This window comes from Salvia miltiorrhiza, chromosome 3, assembly GCF_028751815.1.
Source record: "Salvia miltiorrhiza cultivar Shanhuang (shh) chromosome 3, IMPLAD_Smil_shh, whole genome shotgun sequence".
Classification (NCBI taxonomy): Eukaryota; Viridiplantae; Streptophyta; class Magnoliopsida; order Lamiales; family Lamiaceae; genus Salvia; species Salvia miltiorrhiza.
Genome location: NC_080389.1, coordinates 45,500,125 through 45,523,609, shown reverse-complemented (window position 1 = coordinate 45,523,609; position 23,485 = coordinate 45,500,125). Strand labels below are relative to the sequence as shown.

The 23,485-nt window shown below is 33.7% G+C and overlaps 6 protein-coding genes across 6 annotated transcripts; 3 read left to right on the top strand and 3 right to left on the bottom strand.

The window, feature by feature from the left end:
- The first annotated feature begins 282 nt into the window (after nucleotides 1-282).
- LOC131016046 (nuclear transport factor 2B-like) lies at nucleotides 283-3,227 on the top strand. Its single transcript, XM_057944588.1, has 2 exons — nucleotides 283-851; nucleotides 2,788-3,227. The coding sequence occupies exons 1-2, from the start codon at nucleotides 555-557 to the stop codon at nucleotides 2,860-2,862; spliced, it is 372 nt and encodes a 123-aa protein (XP_057800571.1). The 5' UTR covers nucleotides 283-554; the 3' UTR covers nucleotides 2,863-3,227.
- A 1,164-nt stretch (nucleotides 3,228-4,391) lies between these two features.
- On the top strand, nucleotides 4,392-4,881 carry LOC131016043 (uncharacterized). The gene has a single exon (XM_057944586.1). The coding sequence runs from the start codon at nucleotides 4,541-4,543 to the stop codon at nucleotides 4,748-4,750; it is 210 nt and encodes a 69-aa protein (XP_057800569.1). The 5' UTR covers nucleotides 4,392-4,540; the 3' UTR covers nucleotides 4,751-4,881.
- A 1,444-nt stretch (nucleotides 4,882-6,325) lies between these two features.
- LOC131016045 (uncharacterized) lies at nucleotides 6,326-6,743 on the bottom strand. Its single transcript, XM_057944587.1, has one exon. It carries the CDS (start codon nucleotides 6,669-6,671, stop codon nucleotides 6,465-6,467), a length of 207 nt encoding a protein of 68 aa, XP_057800570.1. The 5' UTR covers nucleotides 6,672-6,743; the 3' UTR covers nucleotides 6,326-6,464.
- A 1,486-nt stretch (nucleotides 6,744-8,229) lies between these two features.
- On the bottom strand, nucleotides 8,230-8,788 carry LOC131016042 (uncharacterized). Its single transcript, XM_057944585.1, has one exon. The coding sequence runs from the start codon at nucleotides 8,641-8,643 to the stop codon at nucleotides 8,431-8,433; it is 213 nt and encodes a 70-aa protein (XP_057800568.1). The 5' UTR covers nucleotides 8,644-8,788; the 3' UTR covers nucleotides 8,230-8,430.
- Nucleotides 8,789-11,785: 2,997 nt separating this feature from the next.
- LOC131016041 (uncharacterized) lies at nucleotides 11,786-12,329 on the top strand. The gene has a single exon (XM_057944584.1). It carries the CDS (start codon nucleotides 11,865-11,867, stop codon nucleotides 12,075-12,077), a length of 213 nt encoding a protein of 70 aa, XP_057800567.1. The 5' UTR covers nucleotides 11,786-11,864; the 3' UTR covers nucleotides 12,078-12,329.
- An 8,139-nt stretch (nucleotides 12,330-20,468) lies between these two features.
- LOC131016040 ((2Z,6Z)-farnesyl diphosphate synthase CPT6, chloroplastic-like) lies at nucleotides 20,469-22,561 on the bottom strand. Its single transcript, XM_057944583.1, has 3 exons — nucleotides 22,216-22,561; nucleotides 21,849-21,919; nucleotides 20,469-21,017 (listed from the first exon to the last, which is right to left on the bottom strand). The coding sequence occupies exons 1-3, from the start codon at nucleotides 22,522-22,524 to the stop codon at nucleotides 20,570-20,572; spliced, it is 828 nt and encodes a 275-aa protein (XP_057800566.1). The 5' UTR covers nucleotides 22,525-22,561; the 3' UTR covers nucleotides 20,469-20,569.
- Nucleotides 22,562-23,485: the final 924 nt, after the last annotated feature.

Genomic DNA, 23,485 nt, shown 5'->3' with positions numbered 1-23,485 from the left:
ATCAACAATGACTAGTAACAAAATTAAATTGAATCAATAATTTAACAATTGTTAAGTTAATTTTTTAAAATTTATATGTAAAATTAATATTTAATGAAAATTTAATAATTTATATGCAATTAATACCAATGTATTTGATTTAGCCGGAAAAAGAAAGAGGTTCTTAACCCAAGATGGAGTTCATTCTCTTGGCCCATATTCTGCTATATTGGTTCTGAGGCCCAACAATTCGGCCTTGAGCCTATGTAATCATTACAAATTCGAATTATTTTATAGAAAATCATGCGTGCGGGTCCCACGCCGACGAAGCAATCCCCCACATAATTAGCGTATATTTCCAGCTAAATAATACACGCTTCATTTGTTTTTCTCTTTTTTATTTATATTAAGAAAAATGAAAAATAGTCTCCTCTCTCTCTCTCTCTCTCTCTCTACCCCTCTGTGTGAGTGCACGATTTGAGTAATTGACTTGCGTAAAGTAGACTTAAAAAAAACGCCAAAAACAACAGAGAGGGAAAAGAGCCCGCCGCCGACCCGAACCCGAACCCCTGGCGATGGATCCAGACTCTGTTGCGAAGGCATTCGTGGAGCACTACTACTCCACCTTCGATGCGAATCGCGCCGGGCTCGCCAACCTCTACCAAGACGGCTCGATGCTGACGTTTGAGGGCCAGAAAATCATGGGATCCACAAACATCGTAGCGAAGCTCACGAGTTTGCCGTTCCAGCAGTGCCAGCATCAGATTAGCACCGTTGATTGCCAGCCCTCGGGCCCCGCCGGCGGAATGCTCGTCTTCGTGTCCGGCAATCTGCAGCTCGCCGGCGAGCAGCACATGCTCAAGTTCAGTCAGGTATTTCGTCGAATTCCGTTGTTTGTGATTTTTTTTCTTTGTTTTGAATCGAGGTTTGGTAATCGTATGATCGTTGGCTGGAATCTGGGATTGGTTGGGGATTAATTAGGTTTTGGGGATTGATTTGATTTTTGTGTTGTTTGCTTGATGTTTTGCTATTGGTTACTGTTGATTTGTGGAATTTTTGGAAGGAATATAGTTGAAATTGGATGCTGAGGGTTGCGATTTTAGATTATTTAATTTGTGGAGTGTGCCTTGCCAGATGGAAAATCTGGAGATAGATATTGTATCAACATGATGAAGTAATCACTATTATTTTAATCGCGTAGATTATACAGCTGCTTGTTAGATATTTTACCATCTATCTCGGTCAGACCAAAATAGACTGTTATGTATCCAGAGATATGGTTGAACTTGATCCTTAATCATTGATGTGTGCATTACTTGATTAAGATTTAGTATGCGTTACTAGGAAATAAAAGGAATTGATTGTCTTGTCTATTTTGTTTGCCATGCAAGCTCGAGATCATGTACTGAAAGATGATGGAGAACTTTGTTTCTAATTGAATAGAATTTCAGAGATTGAACTTCAAGCTCAAAAGGAATTTTCATGTAGAAGTTAAATGTGTATTTACCATGTGCATTTAAGATTTGAAACTGGCACAATCGTGAAAAATTCTTCATGATATCATTGTGGTATATCAGTGAGAGATAGTTGCGGTCTACTATTTTTTTTAGCTTCATAGCTCATCTGTTCTGAGTTTTCAAGTTTCTGCCAGTTCGTTTATACATTAAGAAGAAAGTTATTGCACTTTGAATGTAATTTCATCCTTTCTTGCATGTTTATTGAAGTAAAATGCTGATTGCTCTGTCCTTGTAAAATCCAGTTCAGCAAAATGTTGTTTGATTAACTATAAAGGTTTTAGGTTGAGCCTCATTGTAGTCCCTTTGAGAATCTTAATTACTGCAAACATGATAATGTAACATATAAACACTGCAATCTTAAATTCAGGGATTGTTTGCAGTAGTCTGGAAAACTGGAACTATGTTTTCATGGTTCTAAACATGCTTGTGTACTTATTTTGGTCATTAATGGTTTACTATTTGGCTAGTCATATGGTTCTGTCGACACATCTTAAATGGCATATGAATGATGAGGTGAAGTGCATGTGAACTCAGTTATTTCATAATAGGTGCCAAGCGTCCCGCTTGATGTGGAACAGGGACTGGGATTTAGATTTTATCCCAACTGCTCATGTTTGGCTGATGAGTTAATTATAGGAAATGAATCTTCATAATTCTTGTTTAGTGATAAATATAACTGCGGAGTGATGTGGAGATCTTAGTTGGTTTTGCATGTGTGGTTAACACGTTTTCTTAATTGAGTTCAGCTGTCTTATATTTCTTGCCTTTTGTTCATGTTTTTCATTCCTCAACTTGGAATGTTGAATTGCTGTTTAAGAAAGATTTTGAGTTCCATGATGCATACTTTTCATTGTCATTGTTCTATAATCTATGTTTTTGACATGGATATGCTCGAATGTGGGAATGTATGAAGAATGTAAGACTAGAATCCTGAAATTGTACTTTACGCACCTACGAAGTTGATATCACAATTTTCCTCTACCTCATGAAACTAATAAGTTCAGCAGGCTGGCGAAAGTGTTAACGTCTAGAGACAAGTAGCTTATCTATCTTTTCCTCATGTGATTATGAAAGCTTTGTGTGTAGTAACAAATTAAATTGAACTATGGAATTCGAAATCTTCTGCATCATATTACATGTACCTGGATGGATGGTGAATCTCATTTTCATTGGAATCATCTCCCTCATTATCATCATACCAGCAACTGATTTTCAACATTTCCTCTATTCTTGCGTTCATTACCTGCGAAAATTATCATCTCACTTTTGCCCCATGCGTTTCGGTGACCAGATGTTCCACCTGATGCCAACTCCTCAAGGAAGCTTCTATGTGCTAAATGATATTTTCCGCTTGAATTATGCCTGATGTCAGCAATGCAAACCGAACACAAACAGGGGCTCGATTGAACTTGGTTTGCCTCTGATCTGTGTTCCAAAGTAAAAAAATGCTGCTATTCCAGAAGTATGGATTTAGCTTCATCTGCTTGGGTGTTTGTGTATTCTTTACCAGTTATTTGTGGAGATTTCAGACTAATTCCCAGTGAGATGTGTTGAGTTCCATTACCATGACTCTCTCTCTCTCTCTCAAGCATGTACCAGAAGTTTAAAAGTTTATAGTTGATGCACCCCATTTCATTCTCTGGATCAAGTTTGGGCAGTGTTTAATTGAACGGGATTGTGATGTGACAAATTTCTTTTATTAAATGAATATGGATATGTTTGTTGGCATTAGATCTATATGCAGTTGGATACCAATCATACCATTGTCACGGGGTAAAAATGATGAATTATTTCAATTTTCAGTAAACTGGAATTTGGGTTTCATTTTGTAGAGCATATGTTCTTAGCGTCACGGAAAACCAGCTCATTAGTCAGTATTGGTTTACAATTTTGGTCTTGGAAATTGCACTTTATTGTAACTTGGAACTATTCAAGAAATGCTTTCCTTATTTGGTTATGATATAAGCATGGAATCTTCTAGTATAGTGTGAGACATCATCATACAAATACAGTCATGGCGCTGTTGTAAAGTATAGGAATTGCGTATGAACGATTCAGTTACTTTGATTGGTTTTGCCTGAAAAAGCTGTTGAACCGAATTAACCAATGTGCCTCTGAAACTAATCGAACCGAATTGAGTTACATGAAGGTGATCGGTTTTGCCCCAAAAAGCAATTCAACCGAATTAACCAAATTTTCGAATAAACTAATAGAACCGAGTTGAGTTAATTGAATTTTGTCGGTCGGTTTTTCTTTTTTCACTTCATTTCTACATTAATAATCAATTTATATTAATTATATTTCAATATTTTTGTCAGTTCGATTGAAATCAGACACAAAACCGATCACAAATTGAAAATTTGAAATTTATATTGAAATTTCACCAGATCGAAAACTTGAATATATTTTGTTCGGTTTGATTTTTCGAATTCCGATTCAATCGTACGACTACGATGAACTGATACTCTTTCTGTCCACAAAAAGATGTCATAATACAGTTTTAGTAATAATTTGTGGGTTTATTTCTCCACTCTTGTGAGCCATTTTCTTCATTCACTAACTTAATAATTTGTAGGCCCTTTTCCCACTAACTAAATAGAAAGTTTTCTTAAAATTCATGCCATCCTCACGTTTTTTAGTGGATGGGGGGAGTATTTTTTTTTTTTTTTTTATGTAATTACTTAGCATAAAAGGTTATAATCTAAAAACAAGCAAGAAGCATATCAGTAAGTACACACGCGACGCACCCATAGATTTCAAAAAGATCCCATTTGCATTTGCGTACCGTTGGAGGTTAATTGCTGACAAAAAAAGCATATCAGAAATTTGATTTCCCAAGCAACCAAATCTCACATGCTATTCTATTCGTACACTAAAAATTTCAAAAACCACAGAAACAAAAAACCATAAAGTGTGATGTGAATCTCAAATAGCTTCATTTGATAACCAATCTTCAACTTTTCTTCATTCCTGTCTCATATCCCCAGTTCTATATATTGAGCCCATTTTTTCCAGACAACAATACAACTGTATACTTTTGAAAGATGTCGGATTGGGGCCCCGTATTCGTTGCGGTGGTGCTGTTCGTGCTGCTGTCGCCGGGCCTGCTCATTCAGGTGCCTGGCCGTAACCGTTTCGTCGAGTTTGGGAATTTTCAGACCAGTGGAGTTTCCATTCTTGTTCATGCCATCATTTACTTTGCTCTTATTTGCATTTTCTTGTTAGCTATTGGTATTCATGTGTACATGGGCTGATCAAAATTATCACCTCACCTTCTCTTCACGTTTCTTACATTCTTGATGTTGCTGTCCCAAGATTTTTTTTCTCTTTGAATTCGAAGTTGTAATTGATGTCAATTAATGAGTCCTGGTTTAGTTTATGGAAATGTTTGTGCACTTTCTTGATTTGTGATTGGAAGTAGATTCTCCCTTGTCGTCATTTATACTTTGGGGGGTTAATGCTTTTCATATTGATATCCATATTCATATCCTTCACTTCTGATGAAGTATTTATCAGTTTGCTAATATTTGGATTGAAAAATTAGTGCCGTCTTCTTTCTTAAATGTTGGACTGCAAGACATATGATCTTTTTTTTTTAATTATCCACTAAAACTGAGTTCGGAATATTAAGGATTTTATGAAATACTTGTGGACATTTTACAATTAGAATATGATAATAAAATATGATCATGTATTGAAGGATCTTATTAATTTATTGGAAGCAGGTTCTGAAATGTATCATTCTCTCATTTGCGTTCCATTTGTGGATTGATACCAGGGGCGGATCTAGGATTCAATGTTAGGGGGGGCTGAATCTATTAGACTACGGTGCATGAAAATATTTACACGGGGGTTCGGGGGCGGGAGCCCCTGAAGCAAATTTTTTTTTAGCATTTCATTTTCATACATTTTTTCAACAATATCACTTAATATAATAAGATAATTGTTCGCAATTCAATTAATTCAACATCAAGTAGATTGAAAGCATATAATAAGATAATTGTTCGCAATTCAATTAATTCAACATCAAGTAGATTGAAAGCATATAAAGACGTACTTTTATTCATTTTTCTTAAAAAAAAATTGTTTCATCTTCTAAACAAATAAACTAATTTTCATTGTTAGTAATTAGTAATTTTACTTTTACCTTTAGAATTAATTCAAATTTAACATTAAAAATTAACTAAGAAAGAAAAAATGATAAAAATAATATAAATGTAACAACTCAATGTGTTGAGCAATTAATATGGATAGTTGGATACTATAAATAATGTATTAGTACTATATTTTTTCTTGTATTTTTTTATTTATATACACATATATATAGATATAAAACAAAATAATAAATATATATATATATATATATATATATCTAGAATTTTAAAAAAAAAAAAATTGGGAGGGGGCTGAAGCCCCCCCTAGCCCCCCCCCTGGATCCGCCACTGATTGATACTACGTACAAATGATATTGTAATGGTATGTTATATGAATTAATATTAAAAAAATGTTATCTAATGTAATGCTATGCCATTAATTCATTATACACGATGTGTGTTGATGACATTAAAACATGGTGAGAATATTAACCAATCAAGAAGTAAAACATTAACGTCCTATCCTTTCCAAATACAAAAGATTAGCCAAAAAAACAAAATATTCCAGAGGAAGTCCAAACTTTATTCAATGAAATAATAGTGTTTTTAAAAAAGCCTAGTTTGGTTTCCTGCGCAAGGCAAAAAACCAAAAAAGAAAAATAATCCAGCAACGATTTCTCACCCTCCCTTCTCTAGTCCTCTAATTACAAAAAAAAGGTGCACCAAAACAAGTTTGAACAAACCTAGGGGAAAAAAAACATAAAAATCAGAGATTATTCTTATTCTGAGACATCATTAAAAGAAGAAACGAGGTTTGCTCCGAGCACATAGCAGATGCAGTTTGGTTTGATGAGAAGAAGGTTGGGGTTGGGGACTAGATGTAGATATGAATGTCGAGCATAACGAGGAACAAGACGAGAAGCAAGCCATAAATAACAGCATGCAAGATCATGGCTAGAACACTGGTTTTCATGTTAAGGAATTCAACTGGCTTGTTCTTACCAGGAAGCTGCAAAACTAGCCCAGGGCACAGAAATGCAAATAGTGCAGTGCCTATCATCACAGCTGCAAAATCAATCATTTTACTATTCTTTTACAAATATATGTGTTCCTTTTGATATTTAGTTTACCATGTTGTTGCTAAGATATAAAGAATTGATAACAAGAAGAATATAGAAAAGGGGTGTTTGGGTGAAAGTGGAACACTTCTTGGAGAGGTGAGAATCCCATAAAAGTGAGACGAATATCTCAAAAACAAATGCTACTTCAACTTTTTCTCTTTTAAAGTTTTTGTTTATCAACTCTTTCCTCCTTTTTTTTCCCTTTAGGATAACTCGAGTGTTCGAATTTCGTCCAACTAATTCTACGAGAGGATCGTCTTTTTTGATTTATCATTAATTTTGATAATCATACGTTATGGACTTAGGGGCATTTACTTTGAAATTTGATAATTCTAACTCCTATAAACACAACGCATTTAAATCATTTCACACCAAAACGAATAAATTGTTGATATTCTCACTCGAGTATTCAAACATGCATTCGACTTATACAAACAATTATCAGAATTATTTTAATTTATAAGCTGATCAGCTCATACGTTCAATCTACAATCTAATAGTATATTTATTCAATTCATCAAGCATTTCTTCAAACTTCTTAGATTAGTAATCAGTGGATATAAGTAGCTATTTTCTTTCAAATCACGAATTTAACACCCCACAAAAATGCATTAACTAATTTTGTAGTAATTAAAATCTCAGGCTTAAAAAATTGATTCCAGAATCTCAACCATGCACGCAGAATCTCTCACTTTCTTTTTGAAGATAAAAAAAAACCCCAACTTTATAATTGAATTTTTGAGCTACAAATATTCTTTATCTTTTGGTAGGTCTCTCATAGAAGAATGGCGGACTGGGGGCCTGTGCTTGTGGGAGTTGTACTCTTCTTGTTATTGCAACCAGGGCTGCTCTTCCAGTTGCCGGGAAACAAGAAAAAGATTGAGTTTGGAAGCACCAAAACCAACGGCAAAGCGATCATGCTCCACACCCTCATCTTCTTCGCTTTCTACGCCCTTTTAATCCTCGCCGTCCATGTTCACATCTACACCGGCTAGGATCATTAATGCTATTTCCTTCCATGTATTTTCATTTCTTTCTTCTTCACTTTGATTATGGCTCTATTTTGTGATTCATGGACTGGACTTGTGCTTGTAATAACAGCTTTGTTTGTTTGTTTTCTAACCATGTTGTAATGATGCATGCGTTTTCTTCTTGATTGCCATTCTTGATGGCTCTTGGATTGCCTTTGGCTAAGAAGATAGCTATTGAATAATGTATGAATTAATAAGGATCTTTATTAGTATTCAATCTCTTATTTCAGTGGTAGCTATATGCATCACGTGTTCATGATCTTGAAATAGAAGATCGAATATCATATATAGTTTCTAATAGAGAAGTAGAATTAGCTCCCTATGTTGGAATGACTATTTTGTCAATAGTATTCGCAGTTATCAACCGTAATTGATGATGCTACAACTATACTAGAATTATGTCATAGTAATTGCTGAACCATGTCCCAGAAAATCAGATGATTGGTATATATATCTTGTCTGATGAATCTAAACAACACTCTAGAAATTAAAGGAAAATATAATCCTTGGTTGACTCTCATTCTTTGATCAACAACATCAAGAATCTCATGGCATGATGAGTGTTAACACATTCCATCGTATAAATTTTATGAACCCCCAGCCCAATAAAGAAAAAAGAAAAAAAAGAGAAGAAGAAAAACATGAAACTACATAGAATTTAGAAAGCTATTTAAGCTTTCGGAAATTCTCAGCCAGCATGTATATGAACTCCAATGGCAACAACCACGATAGTGTAGATACAAAAATACAAGATGGCATGAATCAAGATGGAGATTCCACTAGTGTACATGTTGCCGAACTCGATCACCCTCGTCCTCGCCGGTAGCTGGAAGAGCAGCCCCGGCGAGAGGAGGATGAACATCACCACCGCAACCACCACCGGCCCCCAATCCACATTCATACTAAGCCTCTGTGGCGTGCCTCTTTCTTTACTATATAAATCGAATCGACTAAGGGCTGAATCTCCTCACTCTGTGAATATTAATACAGAGAGGAAATGTCTTGTGATTTGTTTGGTGTGGTGTTTTGGGATGTGGTAATGGTTCTTGGAAATATGTAGGGATAATGTGTTAGTGTGGTGAGTGATATTTCTTAATGAAGAAGGTGTGGAATGATGCTAAACTTGAAGGTGAAAAGGCGACGGTGTGATTTAAAAGAAGATTTAAAAGAAGGGAAAGTATATGTTATGTGTAGATAATGGGATTGCTTTATATCAAAGTTACACATAAATAACTTTTTTGCTGCAATTATTGTACACATAAATGGCACTTTCCCTACATTTGTTTTTTCTCGAATTATGAAGGTGGAAGCTTATCAAAGATATATTTTAGAAACTAAAAGAATTTAAAAAGTTGGGGATTTTAGAAATTGGAATGCTTAATTGTTTTTTTCTTACATACCAAGCAACGTGCAATGGTACAATAAGACACGTGTTCCATGAAATTGGTTTTACATGGTATAATTTTGAAACTTACACACACATATGTATAACTTACTACTTATAAAAGCTATTAATTTCCTTTCTTACAAAATTTGATATACTTGTGATATTATTACTTATTTTAGTTTAAAATGATAATTCAATAATTAAATATATGTATATATGTTTATGTTTTATTTATTTTTATATAAAATAAGAATAATTTTGTATCTAAAATTCATTAAAGTTACGATACAAATGATCTATATTTGATACATGTATACATAATACTCCATCCATCCCATTAGTATTGTCACATTACTTTTGGACACAGATTAAGAAAAATGTAATTAGTACATTGTAGACTTGTAGTGAGCAAAATCCGTATAATCCCAATAAGCGAAAATCATGCGGGCTAATGGACTTATCCGATGAAGCGGCCCATACTCTACTCATGAAATGATGCCCAGAACCAAACCCATACACGGGAGATGCGTGAGTCCGCCAAGTTTAACCCTAAAATGCGGTAGTTACTTGGCGACTGAGTTAGACGAAAGTCGTGGGAAGTCGTTTCCTAAAAAGTCGGACCCGCTAGGGTTACAACAGACATTCGAGAAAAATCCTAACCCTAGCCGCCTCCCCGAAGGTCCGTCTCCTATATATTTGAATTTGTCAATCAAGCCACACATCCACAATCACTCGTATCCACTCTTGCACTAGCGCACGATCTCTCGCATTCCCCGTTCTTCCATTCCGTTTCCATGCTCACAACACTCGAGGGTTCCAAACGCCAGACTGGCCCTGCTAGCCCGGACGTCTGTCGTCCTTTATTCCACATAGTTCAATAGCTCTAACTCCGACCAACGGGACACCCCGATCATCCAGAGAACACTCTTATTACTATATCTTTTCTAGTGTTTATTATTTCATTACGTTACTTACGTCTGTTTTTTTTTATATCAATTCACTCACTTGAGCGTCGGAGGCCCTTCCATCGACACCCCACCGGTGCTCATCGAAGAGCTCTAACGTTGCTTGTGGTTTCAGGTTGCTAGTGCCCATTGATCCAGACGTTACTGATGTCACTTTTGTAATTGTCGGATTCATCCCAACATGTATAAAGTGTAGTTGATGAAAGATATTTAAAGTGAGTTGCGCCCATTGTTAATAATATTTTAAATGATTTATATTTTACTAAAAAATGTATTAGATATTACTAGTGATATATTGTAATATAATAATTAAAACATTGCTAATGAGATTATGAGACAGAGGGAGTATTGTCTAATTCATAATTTTGTATGTGCATTAGCTACAAATAATGAAACGAGAGATATCGAATTTTTATTAACTGAATCCAAATCCAAATCCAAATTACTCAAGCTTTTAAGATAAGTTTATAAGAGCAAATGATCCATTTAATTTTTTAATTGTTTTAATTTTTATTTGAATACAAATGGTGGAGCCACATCAGGGGCGGATCTAGAATTTGCCGATAGGGGGGCTGACCTTGAAGGTAATAAGTGGGGGTTCGGGGGCGGTAGGCCCCGAGCCAAATTTTTTGGGCAGTCCGTACAGTTCATTTTTATATTTAAGTAGAATTTTAATAGACTTAGGATTAGAATTCGATCACCTACTATAATAAATAATTATTCTCTTTCTATTGATTCAATAATATATACACTCAAAGCATATAAAAAGCTACAGCTATATGTTTTTAGAAAAATTAATCTAACTTCTACAAGAATAAACTTATTTTTATTAGTATATTAAAATGTATTTTTATCTTTTTATAAGAGCTAGACTGGGTTAAGACTGAACTATAGATTAAATATATTAAATATATATAAGACAAAATTTTGGGCTTGCACTGGGCTGGAGCCCAGTGTAGCCACCATGTAGATCCGCCCATGAGCCACATGATACATGGTGAAAATGATGATTTTAGGGTTTAAAGAGAGAGAAATAATGGGCTTTTGCTTTTAAAAATTAGGTTGGGCTGTTAAAAGTTAATTTGGGCTTTTGGTACCTTAAAAATGATCCATTAAATTTTTTAATTGTTTTAATTTTTAAGTTTTCTAATCACTTTAATTTTTATAATTCAATATAATGCAAATTAAGATTAAATTCATGTAATTTAATTTTAATGAAAAATTCAAATTTTAAAATAGAATTGTAAAAATAAGATTAAATAGAAATGAGGATTTAAGATAATCCTATAGAGCCTTTGCAATGTGGAGGGGAGATGCTAAGGTGAGGACCACCTTATAGAGTCCCCTTATAACACCTCTCATAGGAGATTCTCTAAGTAACTAGCTAACTTGTAATTAACTGGATGCACACAATATTTGGGCTCAAATGGCTGTTGTATCCTCAAATCAAAGAACTGAGCTGCATAAAATATCTACAGCCCAATAATAAAAATGGGCCGAGGAAGCCCGATTACAGCCCACACCCGTCAATAGAAAAGAAGTCCGCCGGCCTGGCTCGACAAAGACATTATCATTATTATATTTATTTATAGGCGAAGAATCCAATGTTCACAGGCATTGTTTACAAAGTACTCAAAATAAATAAGCAAAAGTTGCAATCATATTTTTCTCATTGTACAAATAAAATTTGCTTGAGCATAAGCTCCCACATTGTGGCAAAAATTTAGCTAGGCCAAAATATTTCAAAGTGGGAAGAAATAAGAGGCAAAGATGTCGGTAGATTTGGCGCCAATTCTGATATCAGTGATATTTTTTGTGATACTGTCACCGGGGCTGTTATTCCAACTCCCCGGAAGCAAGAAGGGGATAGAGTTCGTGAACATGCGAACGAGTGGTCTCTCCATCTTCGTGCATACCATAATCTTCACTGCAATACTTTGCATCTTGCTTATTGCCATTGGAGTCCACATATATGTCGGATAGATCATCAATTTGCTTCTGCTTCATTTCTCTTACATTATTCATTCATACTATTCTTCTTTTTTTCTTCATTTTAATTTTATTTCTGCGAGATTTTCTTAGTCTACGTATGATATGTGTTGTTATCTTCAAGAAGCTTACCTATATATCGCATTGATTGTCATTAGACATGGGCTCATTCTTCTTCTTTTATTTTTCCTCTCTGAATTACTTATTTTCTGCCAACCAAAATCTATAGTAATATCAATAGCAACGAATGATAGTGGATTTCCTTTTTTTTCTCTGAGTTGGGATGAAAGAATTGAGATTTGTAGCATGATTTCTCATTTCAAAATATGCTGCTTCCTCGGTTATATGAATATTCATATTTTTTTTGATCCGTCCATTAAATAAATACTCTTTTTTTTGTAAGGATAAATCACATAATCCACTCACAATAAAAATGGACCCCTTATTTCATTCATACATATTTAATTAATTTCTTAAAATTCGTGTCACCCATGACTAAATACTCATTTAGTGAATGGAGCGGATATTAAATTATAATACTTGTAGTATGATGCATGTCGTGAATTATATACTCCCTCGATTCCATAAGAACATGCATAATATGGGACCACAAAGATTTTAAGAAATCATGTAAAATGTAGTGTGAGCACATTGGTTGTGATGTTTAGTGAGAGAATTATTACTCCCTCTGTCCATCAAAATTATAATATTTTTGGTGGGCACAAATTTTAATAAAATTGGTGATGATTTTATATAGTGGAGAAAGGGTTCCACCATTTTATGAGATGTGTGGTTAATATTGAATTTGAGATGATTTTTTTATAAATAAAGAGAGTTTGTAAGGATAAAAGTTAAGAAAAAGATGTGAGATCATATTTTAAAGAGGAAAGTGTCATACTTTTGGTAGACACCAAAAATGGCAAAAGTGTCATATTTTTTATGGACGGAGGGAAGGGAATACTATAAATACGGTAATACATATTTTTATGAAACGGATGAAAAGGAAAATTATGCATATTTTATGAGACGGAGGAAATATATAGTAATTGACAAATACTATAGAGTGAGAGACAAGAATTCGAATATTTAATTTGGTTTTGGTTACACAGGTAATAAAATAAATCGTTTCCAAATACGATAATTTGGATATCGACAAACATACAATTCGAAACAACGTGATTCCAACACTTGGTGCTCAAATCAAAAAACACTTGGTGCTCAAATATTCCTTATCTTGAATAACTCCGAACTGCAAAATAACACAATACTTAATGAACCTTTCATCAAACATAAACACACAAATGCGCCTCACCTCACCAGAAACCCATAAAACATGTTGTGATTTTTTTTTTCTTTCTTTTTTGAGGGAAACATGTTGTGGTACCTAGAATTAGTAAAAGAGATTTTTGACAAATAAAATCACGAACTATTTTGAACTTACAATTTTAACATGATTATGGAAGTATGACGAATTACATCACTATATTTCCAATCTTTGCAAATTCATCCCCCAAACTTTTTATTGTCGTCGAGTTGGAACTTACATGGATTAGTAAAGATGACATGAATTGTGTGCAGTGTGTTTATCGTGGTAAAATTGTTAACTTATACGAATAAAGATCTCAACTTCTCACGCGAAGTTTAAAATTATTCGTTCATTCGCAAAAAGATATGACTAGACCCAACCCAACTAGGTGGCCTGATTTCGAATAATAAACTTTTAGGTCCACAAACTTTTCGAGGCCGTCAGTCGTTAGGCCCGAAAACTCACACTAGCCCAGCCCGACCAAAAACGTTATGCGCAAAATTTCTTATTGGACCAGATTGGGTTAGAACAATTAGAGCCTAGAAAATCATTGGCCAACCCAAGCGGACGACATGAGGCCGGCCCGTTTGGCAATATTAAAATGAATAAAAAAAAAATAAGCATATGTACATTTAAGTATTTTATTACCTGAGACAAAATTATAGGAATGAGGTGCAGGCGAGAAGATGGCGCGACTGATTTTGGACAAATTGGAAAGAATTCCGACAAAATAAAACAAGAACATCAACGTTACGACGAGCGGCATCAATATAATCCCCACGATGAAAGTGACCATTCCGAAGAGCATCAGAGCGACAGAAATCCCAATGAAGAGCATCCCGAAAGCCGTCGGAGAAATCTGGGGTGACGGCGGAGACGACGAGGAGGAGCACGACGGCGGCAGCAGTTGAGAAAGCTTTGGGAACAAGGTGCAAAGCGGCGGCGATCGGACGATGTCAATAGTCATCGAGCACACCTCCTCTAGAGCTCTTGTATGCTCATCGTCTCCTCTCATCTCTTGATTTTGTGGAATATATGGAAGAAATTAATATGTTTATGAAAAAGGTGTTTGAAGATTGGCGCAGGAATCGGTGTAGGTTTGTTTGATTGAGATGTATTTGAAGAGTGAAGATCGAAATGATAAGATGATGCATGGCTACTGCTGCACCCATGATTCCTTTAGATTTATACCACCACCCTATTGTAGCGAGAAGGCATGTAGTAATAGAAAATTATATTTATGTAATTAAAAATATGAAATTATTATCTCGTCTTGGCAAAATATCCTTACAATTTGCAAATTGTATAATAGAGCATTTTACATTACTACACGATTTTGTAAAATCATATAACAATGTTCATGTACCTTTATTTAAGCGTTCAAATGTTCTTTCAGCATCTACTACCTTGCCTTTGAGCTTACCTAATTCAACATCACGTTGCGTAAGTAAGGCTTCAAGTTTAGTAATCTGATCTTTTAACTTTTGATTATCATCCAACAATCATCAAATCTGGTTCAACATCATCTTCAGTCATTTCAACATCAGAGACAACATCAAGCTCTTCAAGAGCTCCATCACTATAGCTTATGACTGATCATCTTCATTAATAGTTGCAAACAATAGAACTTGTTCTTCTTTATATTCTGAGTCATCGCCAAGAGTGGTTGTAAGACCAGACCAGCTTCTGTTCTTCTTATCACTGTAGGACACTCATTTGCATAGTAACTCATGCCTTGATAGCCCCTGCAGTAAATACTGTTAGAATTTATATACTTTGATGTTGGACCAATATAGTTCCTATTAACATTTGTGATGTTGGAGAAAGATCCCACTGATATCCTTGGTGGCCTTCTGTTTTCAAATTTGTTCTTTGCTTTCTTCATATACTTCATCAAGTTGTTAAATTTCTTGGCCAACATGGCAAGATTAATATAATCATTTTCTATGCTCTCAATATTATCAATAACATCAGTTCCAAAGCAGATTTGTCAACATAAAAAGCAACACTCTTTGAATTATAATTAGATTTATGTTGCTCAAAATTCATCTCGAATGTTACTAACTTATTGACCATATCACCAATTCTAATCGAAGTAACATCAATATGGAAGAAATTTTATGTTGTACCTTTTTGAAAGTGATGTCAACATTTTACTAACAAATCTCTTGTTATTGATCGATTCTCACACAACTTTTCATAATATACTAGAATGGTAGCATCTTAGCGCATCCTCAGTATTTCAAACTTGGTGACATTCGCAATTTGGTTCACGAGCTTCAACCCAGTTGGAGATCATACAAAAATAAGGTACATCAATTGAGATAAAAATAACATTTAAACCCCTAAAAATGAGTCGTTCATCTTAACTCTATTGACTCTCTGATTTAGGAGTAGTGTTGCCAGCATCACCCGTACGTAACATGCAGTGGAGCTCCATCCATCCAACATAACAACCCAAAAACGTACATCAATGAATTTTATTGCACCATTTCCCACGTTTGAAAACCTCCTATAACCGCCGCAATCCACTTTAAAAAAATTGCCAGTTAGCCTGTCGTAGAATATTGGTTGAAGATCATAGTTCTTGAAAACTAGAAACAAACTGCCACTATCTTGGATCATGATTAATCCACCTTTCCACTTATTAAAAACATGGCTAACTACTAAAAATACATTATTCCACAACCAAATAATAATAAAACATAAAAAGAAGGAAAAATTTAAATTTATGCAATTACTTATGAAGAGTCAAAGTTCAGCTTCAAGAAAGACTCTCGGAATATTAGCAATAGAATGTTATTAACATTTAATCCAACATTGACTATAACACTTATTCGTTATTCTCATTTCTCACGAAATATATATTCTCACCATAACCAAATAAATATATTACGTATACACAAATTGTTTGTGACACACTAATTTAATTAAAATTTAAATGAATATTCATGCAAAAAATCTTGAATCTAAATAAATATTTAAAGAGAAAAATCATGAAATAAATAATTTTATTTTAAAATACATTACTAATAACATAATGTTGCAAAAGTATTGTTCTCCTAGAATAATTTGTTGCAACATTCGACCTTCCACACGCTTCCAACCTTAAAGACCTAAAAATGTTAAATATGGATGATCATACAATACAAAGTACACTCAGTGTGGGATGTAATGCATTAATTGTCCAAATTAATTAATTGTCCAATACAAACGTAATGCATTGCATACATATCCTCAATTCGCATGGTGGTATCCCAAGGATTTTAAAGTCTTTGACCCTATTTACGACCCCCTGGCTAATGTAATGGTTGCAACCTTAACTTTAATATGTAATCGCATTGTGGCAATCCAATAACTTTTCCGTGCTGAACCCTATTTATGGACCTTAACGATACATAATTCATAACCTCAAATAGCATTGTGGCAATCCAAGGACTGTGACGCCATGGACCCTATTTATGGGCCCCTAGCGATGTACTCCCGCCGTCGCACTCCAAATGTCTCATTTTCTATTTTGGGTTGTCCCACTCCAAATGTCTCATTTCCTTTATTGGCAATACTCTCTCTCTCTCTCTATACTTAATATTTAAACAATTTCCACCAACCCACTTTATCTACTTTATACATATTTTTTAATCTCCGTGCCCAAAAGAAATGAGACATTTGGAGCGGGACGGAGGGAGTATTAATTAAAATGGACAATGAATATTTACGGTATGTATTTAAATAAATCCCACAAATTATTCTTGAGCTTTGAAAATTAATTTTAAAAGTTCAAATCAAAGTCCACGTCCTAGTCGCGTCTCACCTAATCGCATAAAATACAGTTATAATTATACGATATTATAGTTATACATAATATATATGCATGTGCGTTAAGTATAATTTAGCTAGGATAAAATAATAATAGATACCTATTTATTTATATATGTGTTTGGTTCTACAAACCAAAATGAATTTATTCTTCTTACCTCATGGAATGGTTTGTCCATTAACTCCTACAATATTTTTAAATTGATAGTGTGAATGAATTAGTTTATTTCATGATCTATTTATACTAGTGTACTAAGTGTAGTACATAGGTTTGCTGAGTCATTAGCTACTAGACTCATAGGCTTGATTACTGTACTTCTTAAATTTTTTACACGTTTGTATGATATATTTTATTAGTTTAACTTGCTTCCTATGTTTGGGTCATCCATATCCAGGGGCGGAGCTAGGGGTGGGGCAGGGGGTCACTGGGCCCCCTGGAATTTAAAAAAATACTAGGGTATTTTCGTAATTTTATATTAAAAATAAAAAATATATATAATTTTATCTACATCATTATCTTGTTGAGTTATTTTTATATAATTTTATCTACATCATTATCTTGTTGAGTTATTTTATACTGTAATTGATATGTAAGTTTTAGAGTTAAGACGTTTAGAATAAGTAAACACATAATTAATCTATGCATACCATGCTTGGATTTAATTCTAGAGATTTATTTTTTGAATTTGATATTAAAAGTTAGTTTGCCTTACAAAGTTTTATGGGATTTTGGAAAATAAAATCACGGACTATTTAGAATTTGTAATTTTAACGTCTTTTGAGTGTGGCAAATTAAATCACTATTTTTTTTTCAAGTTTTGCAATTTCACCCCCAATATTTTTCAATTGCTAGAGTGTTGAATTAGAGCATACGTGGATTAGTAAAGACGACGACGTTTTTGTGAGGCCTAAACGACATCTTTTCGTACCATTTCAATTGAAAATTTCTCCAAATTAGAAAGAAACTGTATCATGTATTTGCACTATATATAATATTCAATATTTAGTAATTTTATTGCAAAATACATTGCAACATGAATATGAGCTTGAAAATATGTTAAAATGTGTTTTTTGTAATTTAAATAATATTACAATTGTGTTATTGATTATCATTTATTTTTAATTTAATTTAATTTAATTTAATTTTTATTTTTTAATTTAATTTTTACTTTTTTTTACAAAAAAATTTGGACCCCCCTGAATCAAAAGTCTGGCTCCGCCCCTGTCCATATCTATACATATATACGTGTATTAGGTATATTGCATGCATATAGATGTAAATTACATGCATAAAGGTAATATTTTAATTATTTATTAATTTTAAGTTTATGTTTATTACTATACAAATATGTGTTAGCATATAGATTTCCTACTATAATAGTAAACATTTATGATTATAAAATTATGTAAATTTGTGCATGTAACTCTTATTTTAAAGCTCAGTTTTAATCTCAAAATTATTTTTTTCTAGCTAGGGGCAAGGCTAGATTAATATAAATTAAATAAATAAAATATTTTTCAAATACTTTATAATTTAAAAATTTAATAGTTTCAAATAAAAATTGTAAGGAAAATAAATGGTTTTGCGCTGTGACATTTTTTGAATTGAATTCAAATTCTTTTTCGAGGTTCGATTGTCTAATATAAGGGGTTACACTCGATTCTCACTTTCGAACAAATAAATTTGTTTTTTGGACATAACTTGGAGTTTAAAGATATTCGCACGACTTAGAGAGTGCTTGGCTAAACTTATTTTAAAGAGCTTATAAGTTATTAGAGCTTATAAAATATTTTAAGAGCTTATAAGTTGTCAAAGTGTTTAGATAATTGAGCTTATAAGCTAGAGAAAAATTTTAAGTTAGGGAGAGAAAATATTTGTTAGAGAGAGAAAATCGAAGAGAGATGAAATTAAAATAATATATAATGAAAATAAAAAATCACAGTTGAGTTATTTTTGTAAAATGAATATTGTTTATAAGATAATGAGAAAATAAGTTGGGGGTAGAGGAACTTACTTTTTGGAGAGCTTTATAAGCTGTTAAAGCCTATTTTAATTTACAGCTTATAAACTCTTTAGGAGCTTATTTTGCCAAGCAATTTAAAGGAATTTATAAACTCCTAAATAACTTATAAGCTATTTTCCCGGATCATGTTGTCGGAGTGACCACTTGACAACGCTTCCACCCATGTAGCCTCCCAAAGCTTTTTCTCGATAGTGACATGGGCCTAATGCTATTTGATTTGGCGGACGGTAAACAACCTGCCTACCATAGCTTTAACTCGATCCAATACTCGCCCTCAATAGACTTCGCTTTTTTGGTCGACACCATGGATGTCATCGTTGGTCTCCTCGATCCACACACAAGCAATGAGATCGGTCTGCTCGAGAGTGTAAGTGTGGCGACCAGTCTTGTCGCCTGCACTAGCCGCCAACATTTTCTCCTTGTAGGCCTTCGCCTTTCTCGACGTTGGACGTTGTGGCTCTGTCGAGCCGTGACTTTCGCCTTGAGGCTCGTCACCCAAATTCACCTCCGAGAGGTTCGGTCGGTAGTATGGACCGAAAAGAACACCAGTAGAGGGAGAGGTATGAGGGAGGATGATATTGTGAAGTGTGAACTAATGTAGTATGGATTGTTATTTATATAAGAAAAAAAATGAAAAAATGAAATTAAAAAAAGAAGGAAAAAATGCAAAGTGCCGTTGGAGGGAAATAAAAAAAAATAATAAAAAAGGCTACAATATTCGTTCGAAAAAAAAGATAAAAAAAAAATCGGTTGAATAGCCGTTGAGATTTCGAATTTTAAATATTTTTTAAATTATGGCGCGTGTAAACACGCGTCTGATATATCACTAGATGAGTCAAGCTCATCCTATTGCGCCACGCCTCGACCCACAGAAGCCTGCATCGGTGGACTTGATGCATCGATTGGCTCGAGTAAGTTGAATGAGTCAACCAATGTGAATGCTCTTATAAGCTCAGCCAAACACTCTCTAACTAATATTCATGAATTTATTGCTTTGTACATTCAAGAGCTTAAATAATAGAATCGAGCTCCCCTTTTTTAACCTTCCGAATTTGTTCGCGAGCTTGAGTTTGAAACTCGTTATGTTCACGACAGTACTATCAATATAAGGAAAATATTATACATGTTCCGAATGTTGTACATTCACTTTAACTAAATCCAATCAAAATTCGTCACTTTCTTATATAATTTCTAATTAATTCACCTTTAGTTAATAAGAATATATTACTCTTCAGTTAATTTATTGATTATAATTAAAATTTATTTAGTACGAATTTATTGTGTTGGTGCATTCAAACATACAAGAACTCTATATATATATTATTAAAATCACATCGAAATTAGTTCCTCCGCTCACCGTAGCGTCTCTGCCGGCGCTGGTAAGAAGCAAGCGCTTCACAAAGATCATCTTCACTAAAATCAGGAAAGCATTTATCTGCGAAGTAGAATTCTGTATAGGCCAACTGCCACAAAAGGAAGTTGCTAATTCTGAGCTCCCCGCTTGTCCTTATTAGTAAATCTGGGTTTGGGAATTCTAAGAAGTTGGTCATCAGTTCTTGTTCAAACATAGTTTCGTCGATGTCTATGGTTTGTACAATTCCAAGTTTTACTTTGGACGCGATCTTTTTGGTTGCCTCTACGATGTCGTCGCGACCGCTGTAGCTTGCCGCCATGACCACGTTCATTCCTTTGTTACCTTTGCTTATTTCTTCGGCCCAATATATTGTATTTTGAAGAGATTTTGGCAGTCTTAATTTGTTCCCAATCGCGGAAAATTGTATATCATATCTATAAAAAAGAAGACAGAGGAAAAAAAAAATACCAATTTGATTATCATGTATGGCATTATTAGAGAAAAAACAAATTTTAGTAGTAATACAAATAGGAAAATCCATGAGCCATCGATACACTCACAACAAAGTAGGACCATTCTCCACTCACAATATAGTTACCAACATTTCTTAAAACTTGTGTCATCACAAGTACTGCCTTATGTTTTTGTGGGACAGAACAAATATTATTTTAGTAGGTTAGCATGTTGTTCTAAAAAAATAAATTTAAATAATAAATATATACTCCCCCGTCCACCAAATGAGTATTTATATTTCTTTTTAGTCCGTCCACCAAATGAGTATCCATTTCAATAATTCATTTCTTAGTAAGTGTACCTCATACAAACTACTCACAATAAAAGTGAAACTCTTATTTTAGTCACACACACTTAATCAATATCTTAAAACCTTATGAAATTTTACACAACCTTTTTGTTATGACAAAATCATACGACTTTTCAATTTTTTTGATTTTGTACATGATTTTAAATTTCAACCTGAATCAAAATTGAGTTGGCAGTCGGATATTCCCATATGGCCAATCGATAGGTGATGAGAAAAAATGACATAATATTAAACACACCATTAATATCGTCGTTTATAATTAAAATATGATCAGTTTTAAATCCACAAATCATGCGATTGAAGGACACATCCGCATGAAATGCATCTAAATCATCCAAATTTTGCTATTAACAACTACTAATGATCAAGATTAAATACTATATACCTAAGCATTGGAAACTATAAAATCTCATCTTATATATATATATATTAAATGATTTACCTTTCTATCAGGTTCATCAAATGTGTCTGTATGTAATCTTCAATTGCTCTCATCAGGATGTCAACTTCCATCTGCAATAGGTTGAAAATTTACTAGAATAAATGATACTCTAACAGTTAGTAAAATACTGATTTCTAAAAATTAAATTCACCAATTCTTATCTGATTTTATAGACTCGATTGAAAAGAAGTTTCAATACTAACATCACATTTTAAGTATATCTCTTACTAAACGCCTTGAAAAATGGCGCGTATAGTATGATCTTTTTTCCATGTCCGCATAAAATTAAGAGAAACAAATGAAAAAAAGTTTGTTACTAAAATGTATATATATAAAAGGAGAAGGAGATGATGAATAGAATACCGACTTGTGATCGTTTCCAATTCTCGTTGGAGAAAGAGAAGATTGTTAGAGTCTTGATTTGGAGCTCACAGCAGGTGGAAATGAAGCCTGTGAGATTCTGTGAACTGGCTTTGTGGCCATCTCGGACCGGCAAGTTCCTATGTTGGGCCCACCTTCCGCTTCCGTCCATTATAATACCCACGTGTTTCGGCATCATCCCTTCTCCAACTCCAACTGCACTTTTATTTTCACTTAAAACTGCCTTACAAATTGGAAGGGCTGGAGAACTTCGCTTCCCTGCTGGAAAAACTGCACTCAACGGAAGCGCCAACATTTTTTTCTTTTGTTTTCGGAATCTGTGTCTTAGTTTTGCCCAGATAACAGGCTCTATTTATTAGTAGCTTTTTTCTTAATTTTTCTTTTTTTGACAAACTATTTACTATTAGCTAATTAAGTAGGAGTAGAATCAAACTTGCCTAAAAAGAGAAAGAAGTTAGATCAAACTTTATTGAAGTGGGGTTACTAATTCGATTTAGAGGCGGCGCATATAGCAACATAACAGTCCGTAGGTGAGTCTTGCTATAAAATTACCAAGACCTTACTAAAAACTAGGTAGGTGTTTGGATAATAATATGAGAATTTTGAAAACATTAGCATCGACACATTTCTAATAGGATGGTTGAAGATGTATCACTATTATAAAATTTGCCTGTATCACTATTAGAAAATTTGGCTTTATTCGGTCGTTAAAACTGAAAATTTGATTATTAAAATTACTAGCATTTCCACTCGTGCAACGCACGAAAAATATTTTTATATTTTATTATATATAAAATTGATTATCATTTGATTATTATATAAAAAATTTAAATATGATTAAAAATACTACTCCCTCCGTCCATGTAAGAACTTCCTAGGAGAGAGTGACACGAGTTTTAAGAAAAAATATTGTTGAGTGTATTAAGAGTGAAGAAAAGGTAGTTGAGTGTATTGAGAGAGATGAAAATGTGTTATAATTAATATTGGGAGTTGTGAAAAATGAAAAGTAAGAGTAATTATAAGTGGTGAGGTATAGTCCAAAAATAGGTAGGAAGTTTTTTTGTGGACGTCCCAAAAAGTAAAGATAGGAAGTTCGTGGACGGAGGGAGTATAATTTAAGATAAATATATTTTAGTTTAATAAAAAAATAATAAAGAATAATTCATATTAATAAAAAAATGATATTGTGAAAAAGGAAAACAATATAAGTTAAAAGATAATTGAAAAAAATAGATTTAATCAAAAAAAGAGGACAG